This window comes from Poecilia formosa, unplaced genomic scaffold, assembly GCF_000485575.1.
Source record: "Poecilia formosa unplaced genomic scaffold, Poecilia_formosa-5.1.2 Scaffold89, whole genome shotgun sequence".
Taxonomy (NCBI): domain Eukaryota; kingdom Metazoa; phylum Chordata; class Actinopteri; order Cyprinodontiformes; family Poeciliidae; genus Poecilia; species Poecilia formosa.
The window spans coordinates 1,332,884-1,352,034 of record NW_006800028.1 but is presented as its reverse complement, the minus strand read 5'-3'; the positions used below and the strand labels follow the sequence as shown (position 1 = coordinate 1,352,034).

The 19,151-nt window shown below is 40.3% G+C and overlaps 1 protein-coding gene across 10 annotated transcripts; it reads left to right on the top strand.

Moving 5' to 3' along the window:
• Positions 1–207: 207 nt before the first annotated feature.
• On the top strand, positions 208–18,657 carry cdc14b (cell division cycle 14B). 10 transcript variants are annotated; one of them, XM_016674067.1, is made up of 16 exons: positions 208–497; positions 1,671–1,761; positions 3,725–3,800; positions 4,292–4,384; positions 4,508–4,584; positions 5,558–5,624; positions 5,716–5,866; positions 5,959–6,189; positions 6,287–6,425; positions 7,804–7,969; positions 8,113–8,210; positions 14,457–14,504; positions 14,582–14,707; positions 15,809–15,977; positions 17,949–18,014; positions 18,120–18,657. In XM_016674067.1, exons 1-15 carry the CDS (start codon positions 389–391, stop codon positions 17,970–17,972), a joined length of 1,665 nt encoding a protein of 554 aa, XP_016529553.1. In that variant the 5' UTR covers positions 208–388; the 3' UTR covers positions 17,973–18,014; positions 18,120–18,657. The 10 variants fall into 10 exon arrangements, 8 of the variants coding, with proteins under 8 accessions (XP_016529553.1, XP_007557637.1, XP_016529555.1 ...); XM_016674068.1 differs by lacking the exon at positions 208–497 and adding an exon at positions 1,202–1,513; XM_007557575.2 differs by lacking the exon at positions 17,949–18,014.
• The last annotated feature ends 494 nt before the right edge of the window (positions 18,658–19,151 follow it).

The window sequence follows — 19,151 nt, the reverse complement described above, 5'->3', positions numbered from 1 at the left end:
TGCCACATTCAAGGGTCTGGTCAGTTGCATCCAACTTCCCCTGAACTACTTTATTTTGGAATGGTCTCGGTAAGCTGCAAAACTAAAGCAACTGATCAGCTAAGGGTGGGCTTTGGACATATAATCCTGATACGTCACATGCAGGGGATTCGGAAAACGGAAACCTGCCCCTGTTCAAAGACGTCACCACCACCACCACCACAGAGAGCCAACTCAACCTCGGTTTGACACAGAACACAACACAAGCACGCACAGAAAGGCTGCACCGGGAGCGCAGGAGCCAAGCCATGTCACGTTAACAGCAACGGGGGACTGCGGACGGAGGGGGCATCGGTGGCAAACTCTTCGCTCGGGAAATGTCCTTCATGCTGCAGCTGCTGAGGAGAGAATGAAGCGCAAAAGCGAGAAGAGGCGAACCGAGTCGAGGAAAAAACGCCGCGCAGCCCACAGCAGCTCAGAGGCGGAGCTAAGCTCTGATATTTACATTGAGATAACAGGTAAGAGGGGTCTGCACAGTGAACCCTGTCAACTTTCAGCCCACTTGGCCAATGCATGGGGACCTGCGTACACTGTGTCCTTTTAAAACGCAGCACTCCTTGATTTTCTTCAGCTTTTCCCCCCCAATATGGCGACACCGTGTGTCCTTTATGGGCCAGAGGGTTTGTAGGGAGCTACCTTTAAAATCAATACACAAATACCCAAAAATGTAATTTATGTTTAGTGTTTATTCTAGTGCAATCAGTCACGCTTGAAATGCATTATCTCCAAGCGTCTCCGTTAGCCGATCGTGTTTATGTCACGCATGTGCACAAGGGCGGTGCAGTGATGTGTTTATGCTGAAAATAAATAGTAAAGTCCACATCAGCTTCTCTCTTGATAATTTTTTTCAAATGTTTATGACGTTTCCTGGTTCCAGTTCATCCTTCATGAGCTCAAGTCTGACAGAAAAAGGTTTGTCTTAAGTGGAAATCGCAAATCTGACTGGCTGACGGATCGTCCTAGCAACCGCTTTGGCAACTATCCCGGGGCCTATCACGTCGCTTATGTGGAGAACTTTAAACTAAAACAGGCGGAGACCGAACTCAAATAACAGTGTCGTCCTCCAATCAAAAGGCGTCCTGGATCTGTCTCAGCCAATAGCGTCGCGGGGAGTTCTGAGAAGGAGGAGTCTCCCGCGGAGAAAAGGTGGGAGGGGGATCGGTTTTAGCAGAGTGCGCACTTGCACTCTAAAGTCTCCTTCGCTCTTTGGATGGTGACTTTCTTCTTTTTCAGAACAGCTCAGGATCAGGAAAGATAACTTCTTTTTGCTAAAAGTTTTTATACAACCGATTTTACCCTTTAAAAAAAAAAAACAAAAAAAAAAAAAACAGAGCACAGCTCACGTGTAAAAATTACTCGCATGTTTTCGTGAAGGAATCCGCAACGTATCTATAGGTGGAAAACGTCATGTTCGGATCTGCTCGCAAAATGACCTCAGACGATGTTTCCTCCAGATGTATCGAGTTTATTAAGGGTATGTTACCAGAAATGTTAAATAAGTTATGCTGGAAGTACTGCTGTCCTGCTTGGAATGGATGGAAGGAGTTATATAATGACAAAAGTAATTAACTTGGACCTTTTTTTTTGTCTCCCTGCCCCCTCCTTTGTTCCTTCCTTCCTTGTCTCCTCAGATCAACTATATTTTGCCATACTTCATCAAAAGATCAAGAGCACAGCTGACCGACACTGTTTCTGCATAGATGAAGAGCTGGCATATGAGAAGTGAGTTCTTTGCAGTGCAGTGCAATATTTCCGTACTTTGCCCTTTGACCTTCTGCTTCTTTGAGTGCCGAGTTTTTAAATAGATTTACAATAGTGTTATTGCCAAAAAAAAATATTTTAAGCGTAATGCACTATGGGTTTTTATGCTTTTAATTTTCAAGTGTATTTACGGTGAGTTCTGTTCATTTCTATGCTGAAATTAAGAACTAGGTGACAAAGTGAAGGCTGTGCAACTCAAAGTTGCCCAAGAGTGATGATGCTAGACTGGAAATGCTGAACTTGGACGTCAGTTCATAAAAGTGTCCACCAAAGACAATCTACAGATAGCACTTAATTTAGTGAAGTAAGGACATATGGCAAATGTAACACATAATGGTTAGACGAGAAGTTTAAATTACTCAACAGCAAACAATCATTCCCTTATTTGACTCAAAGACACAGAGAAAAGAAATGTTGCTAAGCCTACCAGCAAAAAAAAAAAAAAACTAAACTCAAAGATTTTATCACCTGAAAAACTTCCTGCTCTTTAACAACACCTACTGTCGCTTCAGTTTGTTCACTTTGCTCCCGTTTTTGAACAAACATGGCATGAACTGAGTCGTGTCCTCGTCCCTTAGTTTTAGGGTGTGTTGTTTTTATTTATTTTTTTCTTCCCTCAGATCCACAATTCCAATTGTTTCATTATCCCGGAGAAAAACATGCTTTAAATGAAGACAGTTTTTAAAGGGTGAAAAGAGATCTGTCCTCCTTGCATTTATTTACTTCCATGGAGCTCAAACAGGTTTCCTGGATAGATTGTTAGAACACTGTAATAACTGCAAATCTTTACGACATGTTCCTCTTGAAAAGGTCTTTCTGTCAAGAAAACACTCAGTTTTATGAATGCAGTGTTTTTGAAACCTTGTCATCATCCATCATAGTAACACCTTCCTGTTTTAGTTGGCGTGACTTTAATGTACATTTTAATTTCTGGTTTTAGTACTTTTATGTTTACTCTGGTTATTATTGTTTTATTTTTCTTTTGAGGATTTTTTTTTTCCAACTTCATGTACAGCTTTATCCTTTGTCTTTTTCTATGCAACACTTATATTGAAAGTCTTTTACAAACACATTTCCAATTACTGTATTTATTATTGTGGCCTCCGCTCAAAGCTCACAAACTATTTATTTATTGTCTATTATTTCCAAAAAGGTTTTATTTTGTCCTATTTCAGTTGATCTAAAATGTTATGCCCACAGAACAGACCAAAATAATGAACCAAACTACTGATGGTAGATATTATTCATCTTCTTTTCTTAAACATATTTCTTAATTGTTTTTTTAATGCATTATACGGTTATGAATTAATGGGTGTTCAGTATGAAACTTTTCACATTTTATTCAAAGCATAGTTTTAATACAGTTAACCTCATGATGTGTTACAAAATACAAATCCTGTTGGTAAGATGCATGTTTTTTCTAACATGTTCCCTGTTGTCCACATTACGTAGTACATTTACATTTTTTTTTTTTAATTTACATTTAACAAAGAAAAAAAAAAACACTGAAAACTGATTGGGTGAAATTATCCAGAACCTGTCACTACTACAAAGCGGTCCACAATGGAATAATGTAAACATGTTGCAACTTATTTTTCTGCTGGTGGAATAAAATGCTTTTAATGCAAACAAGAGCATTTTCGTTGCAGCAGTTTCAGGTCTTGTCCCAGAGAGGACACAGCTGACGTGAGGTCCAACTCGGTAGTACAAAAAACAAGCTCTTATTTTACATTTCTTTCTCCTTTATTTTTAATTGAAACACTCTATGATTAGAAGCTTCCAAATATACTCATTACTCCCGTCAGTATTTTCACTGTAGGCCCGATGGCGCTGATTCGATCTTGTGAAGCGTCCCCAGGGACGGAGGCTGGCTGCATAAATAGCCTTTCTTACACTCTCTTTCTTCTCTCTTTGCCTCTCACAGCTTCTATGCGGACTTTGGCCCCCTTAACCTGGCCATGTTTTATCGCTTCTGTTGCAAGCTGACAAAGAAGCTCAAGGTAAAGTAAACTGCAGCAATTAATTACACTTCCTGGAAAAGGAGAGTGGAAAAAAAAACATTGACCAGTCAATATCTATTTATACTTGCAGTGGGCTGTGTAAAACGGCAGATTTGCTGTGTTTTTAGTGTGCTAGTTTGTTTTACAACTATTTCAGCATTGGTGCTTGTGAGCCACTTGCTGAGCCAGTTATACCTGGGGGATCCAGTATCTCTGCAGCTGTAATCTAATGGTGTCTTTAGAGCATTTAGTCATTTTCTCGCCTATTTTAAATCACCACCATTTCTGTTGACGTAAGCAGATGTTAACAGCTTAAATAAAAACACAGCTTTATTAGGGAAGTTCTCTGTTTTTATGTGCTTCTTGGTAAGATAGCTTCTGGGTGACAAAGCAGGGCGATAAAACCAAATAATGTAACTCCTGTGCTCTCCGTGTCGTAGTCAGTCGGATTGATTTAACATCTCTTCTGTTATTTTCCATGTTTTGGACAGTCAATTACACTCACGAGGAAGAAGATCATTTTTTATACTTGTGGGGATCAGAAAAAACAAGCCAACGCTGCCTACCTAGTAGGATCGTATGCAGTAAGTTTTGCACAAATGTGCATATTTCATGTGTGATCCATGTAGGTGTGGGTGGGTGTCAGATGTCAAAATCGGTATGCAATACAAGAGAGTGCATGCTGAAAAGATCCTTGTCTTGTACAGGTGATGCATCTAAACATGACACCAGAGGACGCCTACAGCCTGCTGGTATCCAGGAATTCAACTTATCTTCCATTCAGGTAATAAGTCGCCGCTTTATTGTTCTTGAGCAGGTGTTGTTTTAGCATTACTTCTGTTCAATTGTGTGCTCAAAGGATATTTTAAAGAAGATAGTTTAACACAAAAAAATTATCTTTTGGTTTTGCTTTAAAGTGTTTCTTTCTCGATAATCTGGAACTGGAAGTCCCAAATTCCTTCTATTTCATGTTTTTGATGTGTCTTTTTGCACGCAGCCTGTAAAACATTTTGGATTTTCAGGATGGGTGGCTGGGTTGGCCAACAAAGAAACAGAAACCCTGTTGTGTAATAAAAGGTAAACAGAAAAGAACAACTTCAGAGGAGGATGCACTGAAAGAGAATAACAAACTGGATTAAAATGCTAGAAATTTGCAGCAAGTGAGAAACGTTTAGCATGTTCATCCTACAGAACTCCCTCCAAACAGTGTTAAGTCCCTGCCAGTAGCGTTTTGGGTGTAGATTTCTACCCTCCTTTGACTGATTAGGTTACTTCAGGGGAAACACAGGGTGGAGAAAAACTATCCGAGTTTTTGAAAAGGCGTGTTTAAAACATTCATCTTTGTAAAGAGATGTAAATTTATGCTTTACTGTAGAAAGAATTGTGGATCACATTTACTTCAATCAAAGGTGTGGTTATGTGATATTTAAGTAAAATCCATTTATTCCACCAAAATCTGGATTTTCCCTTAAAACTTGAAAAAAAAAGGTGAACATTGAAGTCCCAAATGTTTTCTTTTGATGCTAAAGAGACGTGAGAATGTTTGACATGGAAATGTGTAAATGAGGCTTAATGTTGCTGGTTGAATTTCTCCCATTTCTGTGTCTGTTGAGCATAAATAAAGGATTTATAAAGTATCTTGTCAAAGATCCATGTGAGACAGATTGTTTCATTAGAAAATGAGACAAAGAAAGAGTAAAATCTCAGGAGGATGTTTTTGCAGAGGGGCCTCATCAGTTTGTTTCTGCACTTCACAGAGACGCTTCGTTTGGAACCTGCATGTACAATCTGGACATTCTGGACTGCCTGCGTGGAGTTCACAAAGTATGGAAAAGAACAACAAATACAACTTTCTGTCCTCTTGATGCCATGATGCCGATTAAATGAAATGTAATCCCTGCCCACCTTCCTTTAGGCTGTGCAGTACGGCTGGCTGGACTTCTCCAACTTTGATGTGGAAGAGTACGAGCACTACGAGAGGGCGGAGAACGGAGACTTTAACTGGATAATTCCTGGGAAGTTCCTCGCGTTCAGTGGCCCTCATCCAAAAAGCAAGATAGAAAATGGTGATTATGCAGCGTACGGTCAAAGCACGTCGGGTGTATTGTGTTGCTGCACACAGAGGCCTCTTGGCTTTACCATTCTCCTTTTCCTGCAGGGTACCCTTTACATGCTCCCGAGGCCTACATCCCGTACTTCAGAAAACACAACATCACCACCATCATCAGACTCAACAAGAAGATGTACGATGCGAGACGTTTCACCGATTCGGGCTTCGAGCATCACGACCTATTCTTTGTGGACGGGAGCACGCCGAACGACTCCATCGTCAGAAAGTTCCTCAACATCTGTGAGAACGCAGAGGGAGCCATTGCGGTCCACTGCAAGGGTAAAGGCTCTACACGGAAGCATCTACTCAGCTGCTCCGCTCTGCACTGTTTGTCTTATGAAGATTACTGCAATGCTTCTACTGCTTTTGTTTCCAGCTGGCCTGGGAAGAACTGGTACGCTTATCGCCTGCTATATGATGAAACATTACGGCCTGACTGCAGCAGAGGCCATCGCTTGGATACGGATCTGCCGGCCAGGATCCATCATTGGACCACAGCAAAACTTTGTAGAAGAGTAGGTGTTTATTCAGCCCAGATCTTAATGAGAAAAAAAGAATTAAATGTGCTTTTTTAAAACATTTTTACTGTGACAAGGCTTACAAGAGTCACATAACATAAAGTCTTTGTTATCAAAGAAGCTCTAAAGTGGCCGTCTTTGTACAACAAGACAGGATTTTGCATCATCGATCAGTTTCCATGTCCAAGAAAAAGTCCTAGAGAGAAAGACGTCTCTCTTGACATAAGTCTACATTATAAAAATAGCAAGAAGCTTTATGTTTTAATGAATTTGGCCTGAAATTCTCTGTTCATCAGTAGAGAATTGAATTACTTGGTGAGATACACCATGCTGACTGCCAAGTAGGATAAACAACGCATCTCGGCCAGCATCCATGTCCGCTCTCTCCCTCACTCATTCATCCATACATTGTGGAAATGTCTGCCACAAGGGAACAGTTGTTACTTTTAGCAAACATGCTGAAAAGGAGAGGGAGCGGTGAAAATTACTGAAATATTATGTAGTTTTGGCAACATGATACTATAAGCAAAGCAAACCCTTTGCTGTTTTTTATTATTATGCTCCAATTCGCACATATTTATTGTGAAAATAGATTTGCTACTCTGTGTTTTACCAGTTTATTGACATTACATAATCTTTTAATGATCCATAGCTTGTTTTTTCTTTCTCTCAATCCACCGTGAAAGTTATCTCTTCGATTTCAGTCGGCAGGGGGAAAAAAGCAGAAAAATCATCACGGCTGGGATTTGTCTGTCCTCTGTGAAGAGTATTAGGCCCATGATTTGTTTGATAAGTCTCCTTTTATGTAAAATGGGACACATTTCCCCTAGAAATATTGGCAATCTGTGAGTAATGACTCACTTGAAGCTTCCAGGCATTATAATCTTCTTTGTTGCTCCCTATGTGATATTTTTCTTTCTCTGAAAAGACTGAATATTTCTGCATATGATTTACTTCTAAACCAAAAAAAGAAATCACCTTTTAACAATTTAATAATGTTATTCCCTTTATTTAATTTTTTCATGCTATCAATTGTATAAACACTATTAAAAATGAAGCTGATGCAGTTAAAGAATCACACTGACTTCTGATATTTACTCTTCGGCCTCTAATTTCCAGTAACTCACTGTATTGTTGATGTTTGGAGGATAACATGTATTCTGGTAAATCAGGTCTGTTGTGTGTGCGAGTCTTTTTTCCCAGGTGTGAGTGACAGCTCTTGTTCGGACGCCAGTGTTTGATCATAATGGCAAACGCTGTTTCAAAGGATTATTGTGTCTGGGCAGGTTTTAAGAGAAACATAAAACAGAACACTTGGTTGCAGTTTGGCAAGAAAACAAATCAACTGAGGCTCGCCCTCCGTTTACGTCATCAGGAAGCAGAACAGCCTCTGGGCAGAGGGAGATGTTTTCCAGGAGAAGAAGCTGAATGAGCGGGAAAACGGCAAGACGGCTGTGACCAGGATCCTGTCTGGAGTGGACGACATCACAATCAACGGCAGCAACAAGAACAGGGCGTCCAAGAAAGAAGAAATAGAGCTGGTGAGTTTTCTACGCCTCTTCTGCCATGTGCAGATTAAAATACGATTGTGCAGCTGTTGCCTGTACTACGGCTTTGCAACCTGCAGGGAAATGACACACGAGGATGTTGAATTTTCCTTGCCAAACGCCCCTTTGTGTTGCAGTACAACGACGAAGACGAGAGAAACGGCGTCACGCAGGGCGATAAACTACGAGCCCTGAAGAGCAAGAGGCAGGCCAGGTCGTCTTCGGGTTCCCTGTCGTAAGTATCCACGCAGTCCGCGAGCACCGGCATGCATCCTGCACCCATGTGTGTGTTATAACAGGGTGAAATAAGAGAGTGTTCTCCATGTCAGACCATTACATGTATACTCGGGTGTTTTTCAAACCATAAACAGCTTTTGCTTTGAAGACCAGAAAGTGACCACGTATGTCGTTCTTTTTAATTTACTTCATGACCATTTAGTTTGATAAGCTTCTCTCTTCCCCAGTGGTTTCCCAGCACAGTCAGCTGCCCTTTTAAACCAGCTTGTAGCAATCATAACAGTCCTCTGTTTGACCAAGTTCATAGCAGCTGTGATATTGTTAAATTTAACGTTTTCTTTATTGTTGTTTTTTTTTTTTGTTTGTTTGTTTGTGTTTTTATGCTATGGCATGCAGATCTAGTGAATTACAGCGCTATGATTGTGATTAGTGAGGGATGAATGATGCATCAAGGAAGGAGCAGCTCAGATATTCTAACAGAGTTATGGACACAGTTGTTTGACACTCGCTCTTCCAGTTAAAACAACTTACTTGTTAAGAGCTCGATTTAAAATGGGACAAAAGATGTGGAAGTTAAAGACCAGTTGCAAAGCTAATTCTGTTTCCTCTTCTCGGAGGTGATCGGGCAGGGAGAGGACACATTGTAGATCTTCCTGGTCACAAGGTTATTCACTCAAGATGTTCATTATGTAAAAGCCCCTCATTTAATCAAAAGGCCAGACTTTGAAGTAAGCCGCATGACTGGGAGTACTCGCATAGTTAAATATTTAAGTAAAAAAAAATGCTCCTGTGGCACATAGAAAGCTTTTTATTTGCCTTCTGCAGGGACACTGAAGCGTAAAGATGTCTAGATTAGGAAAACATTAACCAGGGAGTAGCTGCAGCTACGCTCCCAACACTTTACAATGTCAACAAACAATATCTTTTCCTACATTCTAGACTCCTTACTTGCATTTTATTGTAAAGCAGCTGCAGAGTGTACGCAATTTTGATACGACTGCTAAACATTGTGGTGACAACTTTTCTCTCGTTTCTTCTGGTTTTTTTTTTTTTTTTTTTTTGTCTTTAAACATGCTACCAACACTCTCCATGAGCATCTTGGCCAGCAAAACCTTTATGAGGTTCTGGCAGTGAGAGCGCCTCCAACAGGTCAAATTATTATTGGCATGCAGAATATTAATCTCAGATCTCACTTGAAATACAATATTTGACCAAATACTTCATCCAAGCTACGGCTGTATGACGTAAGGAAAACATGCGGTATAATTGGTGGAAGTTGCAGTAACAAATTGACTTGCAAGAATTACATGAACAAATAATTAATAAACGTTCTTTTCTTTTTGCTTTCGGTCTGGAAGATAAAATAAAAAGAACTTAGTTGTATGTTTTTAATTAACTGACTAGGTTACATTAGGATCAATGCCAGCATGACAAGTTTAAATAATCAATCATTGCTGCTCATTGTCTTCGTGTTTAATTGTAACCATGAAACTTGTGTGGCTCAATGCTTTCTACAGTATTTTCCACCAAAGGACAATTTGATCCAGATTCAAAACTTCTTAAATTTTCCATTTAATTGTACCTTCTCTATTGTCACCAGGAGGCTAATCTGTAAGCAGAAAACTATCTGCTTCTAATTCACTCCTTTTTTCTGATGGCTCCTAACTGCTGAGCTCACAGCTTTAAAAAGTCACCGAGTGGCATCGTAATGCCCTCGTTTGGCTTTCTAACTGTGGTTTTGACAGTAAATAAATACAGAAGTAAGAGGCAACGGGGAAAAAAACAAAAAAGCTGATGCAAAGAAACAATGGTTTGTGTGAATGCTAGCTTTAACAGAAGCACTACTGTCGCAAGAGGTGTCAACGCATACCCTCTACCAATCAAATATCCTAAAAACGTCCAACACCACATCATTTGTGGCCGTATAAAATGGAGCTGTGGAAGGACGGGTGTCAGCCTGGCTGAGGATGGTTGACCGGCCTCTGTCCATGCACCCATATGGCTTTGGCTTTTGTTGTCCCATGTCAGGCAGGTGGTAGTGTTCTGCTGCAGCCTCATGGGCACGGCGTGGCCGATGTGTTGCCTGCCGTTCAAAAGGTAGCAGAGAGAGGCAGAGAGAGGGACAGTGGGGCAGAGAGAGAGGATGTGAGGTTTTGTATGAAGGAGGTAAGTGCACGTCACTTCCTTTTCAGCTTACATCCTCTTCCTGTAGAGATGGTTGCTATGCCAATGAATGGTATGGCTGATCTTGTTTTGTTTTTGTTTTTTTTGTTGTTGTTTTTTTCTCCTTTCTTTCTTTGGATTACTATGGTGTTAAGTGGATATGCACTTAGTGAATGCGTTTCATTTACACGCCTTTCATTGTCTGCCTGGTGGACGCACTGAGCCGCTCTGCTTCGATATAAAGGCATACAGTCACTTGCAGAGGTTCTCCAACCCCTCAGATGTTTTTCTGCATTTTGTCACTTTATACCCACTAACTTCAATGGGATTTTGTTTGATATTAGAGAAATGCTAAAAGCACATTATCTACAAATATGACTGAAAAGTTCAGTGAGAAAGAAAGCCATAAAAAGCCATGTAAGGGAAATACAACAAAACTAAAACTGCACATGACCCGGCAAAAAACATCCCAGTAGTGAAACATGGTGGGGGCAACATCATGCTGTGGGGATATTTTTCAGAGTTCTTGCAAAGATGGGTGGAGCTAAAACAGGACAATCCTGGGGACAAAAATATTTGCTGGAAGCTAAAAAAAAAAAAAATGCATAAGATTCATTTCCCATCAGCACAACAAACCTAAATGTACAACCAGAGCTACAACAGAACGGCTCACAACATATCAGTGCGTTAGTAAGGACCAGTCAAAGTCCAAATGTAGATCAAGTTGTTTGTTCTTCAATCTTTAGAGCAGGGGTCACCAACTCCAGTCCTTGAGGGCCACCATCCTGTAACTTTTAGATGCGTCTCTGCTCAAACACACCTGGATCAAATAAACTGCTCGTTTCCAGCCTATTCCAGAGAGGAATGAATGCTGGTGAGGGAATTCAGACATTTTGGAGCAGAGGTGAATTTAAAAGTTGCAGGATGGCAGCCCTTGAGGACTGGAGTTGGTGACCCCTGCTTTAGAGCAATCTTTTGTTGTTCTAAAGATTGTAAGTATCTTTACAATCCTTGTAAAGACTTTTTACAAGGAAGAATTGGCAGAAAGATTTTCAAAAACTAAACATCCTCTTAAAGACTTGGTTCCACATGACTCTACAAAGTGCCTACTCATTATAGCTTTAATCTTCCACGCACTGTGTTTTTGTTTATCGCATCAAATCTCAGTAAAATACACTTCTTGAAGTTTGTGGTTGCAACGTGACAGAGTGTGGTACAAACACCTTTGTAAGGTACTGCATCCTAGATATCTTTTGTCAATTAGGGCCTATAAATAAAGTCCACCGTTGTTTTTACTATCAGCACCAGTTGTTCAACTGATTCCAGATATAAATAAGATCTGGAATAGCTGAACTGAAGGTTTTGGTTCTTGGCTTGCACTGCTGACTTGGCACTACTCATAAAGTCGTTAAGAAACACTTGAGCCTTTATAAAAATCTGCAGTAGCTACTTCTGTTTTTGGTCAGTTAGTTCATTTTCCTGCTCCAAATGTTTAGCTGTAGGTTTTTCCTCTTTTAAAGTAAATATAGCATATTCTAATTATTTTTGATTTGTGACTTAATTTGTGGTTGTGTAAGGACAGTTAATCACAAAACATCATGCATACATTTCTGAGGGTGAATTGGGGTTAAAAGCAGATTCTTATGCATTCTCAGGGGGAAGTGGAGACAGAATAGGAGGTTTACCTGCACTTTTAGGGCATACGCTGTATGCCGTACAAACATCCAATTCAGGGCTGAATTTCACCATCTGGCTCCACTGTTTTGTTGCGCAACACTGCAGCGCATGTTCAGTTGCAGGGACAATTAGAAGAATGCTTATCCAAACTTTTGCCCATCTCTTCTGCCGTTTTCCATGCATGACACAAAGTACTGAACTCCTTTGGGCACGCACGCATGCACGCGCCTCGGTTTCGATCAATGTTTCCGTCTAACATGTTACAATGTTGGGCTGGAGTCACCGTCGGTTGCCTGTTGTTTTTCCATTGCCTTTATGACTGGATCAGTGTTCACATGCCACCTGAGCTTTTCACTCTTGCAGGTTTCCGACTCCGTCATGCTTCTGTCGAAGTCGGCAGTTTCATGAAATGAAATTAGATGATCCATACGGTTGAAACCAGATATTTCCATAAACTGTTGTTAAGGAAATAGAGAAGTCTTACCTAAGGTGAAACACTGAGTCAGTCAAGAATGAATCCAAATGCATTTTGATTATTATTTCATTAAGAAATTAAGCAAAGAATATGAGCAGTGACTCGCCTGGCTAGTCCAGGGAGGTGAAGAAAAGATGAAGGTACATCGTTTTTTAATATCCACCAGCCCACTTACAAAGAGAGGAGGGAAAAAAAGGAGTATCCCACCAGTTTCAGTTTACTTCGCAACTCTGGTATTTGCACCTGCAGACTGTCACCCTGGACAGTTCAAACCCAGTTCAGAAATGCCCTTTATTATGTGTTTCCAGTGAGCTGAGTCCAACATGAAGGGTGCTTTATAGGTAAAACTGATTGATTGATTGAAATAAAAAGTTTTGTCACAACACTGTCTAAGGAGAAACAATGTTTTTGAGAACCAATTTTTCTCACTGACTGTTTAACGCTTAATCAGACTTAACGTTTCCTGTTTTCGGCCAGTTAGTATTAATATAATCATTTATATTTGTTAAATGGCAAAAAAAACAATGAGCGATATTAAAAACCTTCATTAAATTCAGGCAGACTGCAGCATTTATGTCTTGAAAATATTTGTTTTCAAGACCTAAGATCTGAAGCCAATAGAGGTTTTTTTGGGCAGAGTTAAAAAGGTGTGTGTGACTAGACAGAGTACAAACCCGACTCGGTTACATCGGTTCTGTAAAGAGGAATGGACCAAACTTTTAGCAAACTCTTGCTGGAAAATACTAGAAACATTTGACCCAAGTAATCCAGTTTAAAGGGAAACTGCATAAGTTTTAAGAAAGTTTAATATTTTATCATTTAACAAAGGGAAACAATTGGTATTCATAAGAAAAGTTCGGATTTAACGTCAAACGGTGACAAAATAAAGATCTTCTTTTTACACAGCGTATGTCAACATCTGGTTTCAACTGCTCCTAAATTCTTGTTGGGTTTCACATTGGTTGAGAAGTCTGACAATTATTATTTCCTACTTTGTGCGATGAAATACATTTACTCTCATGTTCAATTTGTTTCTGCACTTCGAGTCATTTATGGGGACGTGCGGGTGTCGACTGCTGTTAAACAATGTCTGCAATGTCAGAACATCAGAACACACACACTCCAGCCGTGTGGGACGATTGGATGCAAGACTTTGTGAAGAGGGTGTTTCATCTAATCCAGTCCCAGTGGAAAAGCACAACATGAGAGGCTTTGTGTCCTGCCCAGACGTCTCTTGTCTTTCCTTCCTTTTTTTTCCCCCCCGTTTGCTCTTGTTGTTGGATTTGTCCTCCTTTCAGATGGCTGGTAGCCATGCTGCTCTCCCTGTGTAGCCTTGCCCTGTGGTGGATTGTGTATGGCTTCCCTTCCTCCATCCTGCATTTCTGTATAGACGGGTTAGGATTTCTCTGAGTTCTGCCGCCCATCAGCGCCCCTTCCCCCCCAAACCTGTCCTGCCCCTCCTTCTGGAGCTCTAACTGAGAAATGCTGTAAGTGAGCCCCTGGTCTCTTCTAATTCCCCAACCCCAATTAGAAATCTGTTCAGAATCATCCTCTTCCTTTATTCTGTCGTTTGTTAAATCTTAAATCCGATCAGCAGAGCCAGTTTTGTTTTCAATCACACACATTGTCCTCGTCACCACTTTGATGATTTATTCCCATAGACATTCCTGTCACCTTGCTTTGCTATTTATTGTGTTGGCTTCAAACTGTCAGTTAAATCATGTTTATTAAGACGAGACTTTGCTCCATTGATTTATTTCTAGTTTACTAACATAACCCGCCTGCCAAAGGCAAAAAGCTTCTTTAACTTGAATGTATTTTTGCTAGTTCCTATGCAGCCCCCCCCTCCCTCTCTGACCCTCAAATCAGTCATTTATTTTCCTATTCAAACTCCCAGAGATTTATGTCACACTATGCATGTCTTTGCAGACAAGAAGAGAACAAAATAAACACCAGGTCGTCTTCGCAGTCCCTCAGGTAAAACGTGCAGCTCATACAATGAAGACATAAAAGATGGCAATGACCAATGGATGTGGCTTTGTCTGTCTGCGCAGCAAGGTGATCATACAGGACAGTGTTGAGGGCTGTAAGACCAGCGTCAGCGCCCTGGCTCTGTCTGACCGCTCAGACAGCAGGAAGAGGACCAGAGCATCTCTGCCATCTAACGGAGTAGGAGGAAGGTCGGTTTGATTCCTCACACATAAGTAACACACAGTGAGGAGATACAGGAAATGTCTTCTCATTGATAGAAAAAAAAAAACTTAGATTATCTTAAGTTATTTGTGTTTTTTATGTAAAAGAGTACCGTGAATGAGTTTAATTGTTGTGTCTTTTTTATGTGGCAGTGACACAGTTGAGGAGCAAATCCAGAGGCTATAGCCACTCGCACAGCGTCTTTCACTATTATTCATCAAACTTTTTCCACATTTCAGTGCACTTTAATGTGTTAGACCAAAGTAAAGTGGCAAACAATGGCAAAGTCTGAGGAAAAGAATGCATGGTTTTCTAAACGTCTTGCAAATAAAAAATCTGAAAGGCGCAGGCTGCTGCTGTGTTCTTCTGCTCTGACTGGTTGTAGCTCATGCTGAACGGTTTATCTCCACCGACTCTCAACTTGGCTCAAGCTCAGTTAGACTGGATGGAGAGCTTCTGGAAAGACCATATTTAAGTAATGCTACAGATTCTCAGTTGGCTTTAGGTGGTTCATGGTTTTCATGTTTTTCTGTCCGTGGAATATGTGGGTGAAAGCAGCAGTTCATGCTGTCTTCAGGCATATGGAGCTCATTCATCCACTTTGCTCCAGCAGAGACTTTCTCCCACAGCTCGCAAGAAACTCCAACTGGTCTTCCAACTCTGACCAGCTTCCTTTTCCTCGCTAAAGAAACGTATCCCGACAGCATGATGCTTCCTCCATCATGTGTCATTGTAGGATTGGTGTGCTGAAGATGAAAATGTTTTATTTTGCACACACCTGGTGAAAACGCAGCGTTTTTCCTTTGTCCCATACTTGGCTGTAAGCTGATGCTCCACCTACTGCGACGTCTTCGCAGAACAGCTGCAAAAATGTTATTTGCAAAAATGTTTAAAAATCCTGTCTTTCCTTCAGCTCTGCACTTCTCCACAACTTGGTATTAGTTTATGGCATAGAACTCCAGTAAGTACCGCTTAGAAGTCTAGCTGCAAGAAAATGTGAAAAAGTTAACATTTAAAATTATGAATACTTCTGCAAGACGCTGTACATCCCTGTGGAGTACATTAACAGCTTTCCTTCTCTCTGCCAGCTCCCTGAGCCAAACCAGGCTGGTCAGGTCCCTAGGCAACCTGCATGTAGTGGCTGGCAACAGCGACCCAATGTTCTGTGAGCCGTGTGGCAGCCATAGAGACACGGCCAGTGTCAGAGCCAACACAGGCGCCCTCATCAACTTAAACGCAGCACAGGGACACCTGCAGGCAAGCTCCCTCAGTCACACTCTGAGCCCAGCAGAGACCCGGGGCTGCACCTATCTGCAAAAACACATTGCTGGCTTTTTACTTCATAGACAGAGACATGTTTGGCTCCTCCTACTCCATGTTTCAGCTTTTGAATTTGCTGAGTTTCTGATGATGCAGAGAGATCCATTTTTCCCCTCTGGATTTTACAAGTGAAAGTCAAGAGATATTTGGCGACATTTCTGAGTAGACCAATTAGCTTTCACACCTTTTATCAAAGGCAAATTTAGACACTTCTTATTGGTGCTCATAATTTACTAATGATCGCCACAATGCAGAAAAAACCTCCAAACAATTAATCTGTTCTTCATTGTTTTTTAATGATGGGTAAACAGGCAAAAATTCAATTCAGTTGTACTTTCACTGTGCTGTATCTTAATTTCTACATTCTACATGCTGTAGGCACGCTACTATTTTGCACAGTAATATTATTGCTGTGTATTTATAAATTATGTAGCTGCTCTCATTGCCGTGGTCAGTCATTTGTTTTTAAAAGCCCTCAACAAACTTTATATTGAATCAGGAAGTGAAACTGTTGTTTTGCCACTGCAGTCCTGCAGCTAAAAGTAATAAAAATAAGCTTTTAATTTTAATAAGGGTGCATGGACAGTGGATAAATAGAAATGGTTTGCAAGATGACTTGGTTTGTCCAGAAAAAAAAACCCTGCATGAATAGTTTTCATGCAAAAGAAAAGCTGTTATATAATTCCTTATTTAAAATAAGAAATGTTACTTGTTGAATATTAGGCCAAATGGTGGTTGAAAGTTTAAGTAGGAGGTGCCAAAAAATTATTTTTCTATTTAGATTCTAGCTATCAGATTTCTCTAGTCAGAAGTCCAGAGACTCTGTTTACTCTTTTCTTTTGATTTGCTACACAGTGCCTGGGCTAGCCCACCACTCAAGGTTTATTTCAGCAATTATGTCAAAAAGTGAAACCTGTTAATACTACTACTAATTACACACAGTGATTCAAACCCAAAAGTTGTTTTCTCTGAAAATGACATAACAGAAGACTAAAGAATATAAAGGAAAGGGAAATAAAGAAGCTGGCTGTTCAAAGTGCTTAACCCAGGCATATTAGTGGAAAGTTAAGTGGAAGGAAAAAGTGTGATAGAGAAACAAACATAATCAATAGCTGCAGCCTTGGGAGGGTTGTGGGGCAAAGCCCACACAAGACGGACCCACACACAGATTTAACGCCTCCATGCCAGACTGTGTTGATGCTGTAATTCATGCAAAAACAGCCCCAATAAAGTATTTAGAGCAAATACTGTACTGATATTTCACACTAGGTCCACATGTATGCATTAAGTTTCCTCTCCTTAATGACCTTGTGTAATTTTCTAGTTTTCAGGGAAGCTGAATTATAGCCTTTTAATTGCTGCAAGCCAGAATAATCTAAATTAAATAAATACTTAAATGTATCGATTGTCATGAATCCGAGTTTCACTTTTTGGAATGAATTACTGGAATAGGTTAATTTTTCAATGATGTTGGGATTTATGAAAATGCTCCTGAACTAATTTAACAGAGCATCTCTATAAAATATGATCTTTCTTACTCTGATTAAAAATGAGGGGTTAGAAAAAAAAAAGGGATCTCAGATTCCACTAATCATGCAAACGTTTTCTCTGTACTTTACAGCATAAATCTCTCTCTAACGTGCCTACAAGCTCTAAATTGTCCCATGCCAACACTTAAACTCTTAATGAGCCAAAGTCTCTTGTCTGCAACTTTCTGAATCTTTTCTTGCCCGTTTCTACATCGGCGTCTTTTAGATTTCGACTGGCTATGGCTTTTCTCGACTTTGCTGCTCACTGTGTGATCTGCCTGTGGCCGTCAGCCACTTGTAAGTCGTATTTGGCATCCTTTACTTGTGCTCCACTGCCATGCTCACCTTTCCATCTGTTCGTCTTTCTTGCACGCAACAGACCCGCTGTGTCACGAGGACGTAAAGCTCGCAGCTCTTTGCAATCAATTAGATTTTCCAGGCTATGGTATCTATCCTCATTCCTATTCAATTTGCTGTCTTTTGTAATAGTTTTTCCACGACATCTCTAAATAATCAAGTTTTTTTTTTTCTTTTTTTCCTTCTCTCATAGTCACTCCATACCCAAAGCTAGAGCTCCTCTTCTCCGGTAAACCTGTGAACCTGGAAAAATGCGAAGATGTCCAACCTGAATCTTTTTTTGGAGAAAGGCTGGCATGAATCTCAACTTGATGTGAACGTTTACCGAAGAGGAACAAGATGGTTTTATTTTATTTTATTTTTTAATAGAAACACTGCATCATTACATTTTAATCGTGTTTGTTTTTACTTACTGAATCATTCAGCTAACAGGCAGCCACAACTAGTATATTAAGTGTAAAGCTGAGAAAGTATTGGTTCACACAATCATAGCATGAAGTACTGTGCACAGTTATACTGCCATTCAGCATGTTTTGGACAAGGCCTGTCATTTGGTCACCTTTTCAGCTCCTTCATTTCAAGGCTGTACATGTGTCAACATTTAATATACGGTTTGTATATTGTAAATATTTTGTACTGTTAAAATCATGTCATGAAATGGTCCCAACGGGGCCTTTACTCTTTATAATCCTAGAAAAATACAAATTTTAAATAAATTTACTCCCAAACGAGTCAAGCTTTGTTTTTGCACCACATGCTTAGTTACAGTGGCCATCCCCCCCAACCACAACTATGGTGGGCTGCATTAGTATTCCTCCCACATTTCTGTCCCGAAATCTTATTACACTACATTTAGGAAATTAAATATCCCTGGGTATCCGACATTTATTTGCAGACATTCCCTTGCCATCATCATGGGTAGCAAATATGCAAACCTTAAACTTTTGGAGGCAACTATTCAATCTTGGACACAATTTTTGCCTTAATGAATTCTTTTCCACAATTGATGATCCAAAACATAAAATCAGTTCAGGAAACATGAGGTTTCTCTGTAAATCCCCATGCCATCCAACATCTTATTACCCCTCCTACATTTCAGCTAAAATAGCTTCATCTCCAGTTCAAACTGCATTTCAGGTTTTCATTGGCTTCGGCCAGGGGTGAGCAACTCCAGGCCTCGAGGGCCGGTCTCCTGCAACTTTTAGATACGTTTCTACTTCAACAC

What these genes read in the sequence shown, in the direction of transcription:
- cdc14b (XM_016674067.1), top strand. Translation starts at nt 389, where the DNA reads ATGAAGCGCAAAAGCGAGAAGAGGCGAACCGAGTCGAGGAAAAAACGC. An exon ending in TATTTACATTGAGATAACAG is followed by an intron (nt 498 to 1,670) that starts GTAAGAGGGGTC and finishes TTGTCTCCTCAG; the next exon opens with ATCAACTATATTTTGCCATA. An exon ending in GAAGAGCTGGCATATGAGAA is followed by an intron (nt 1,762 to 3,724) that starts GTGAGTTCTTTG and finishes TGCCTCTCACAG; the next exon opens with CTTCTATGCGGACTTTGGCC.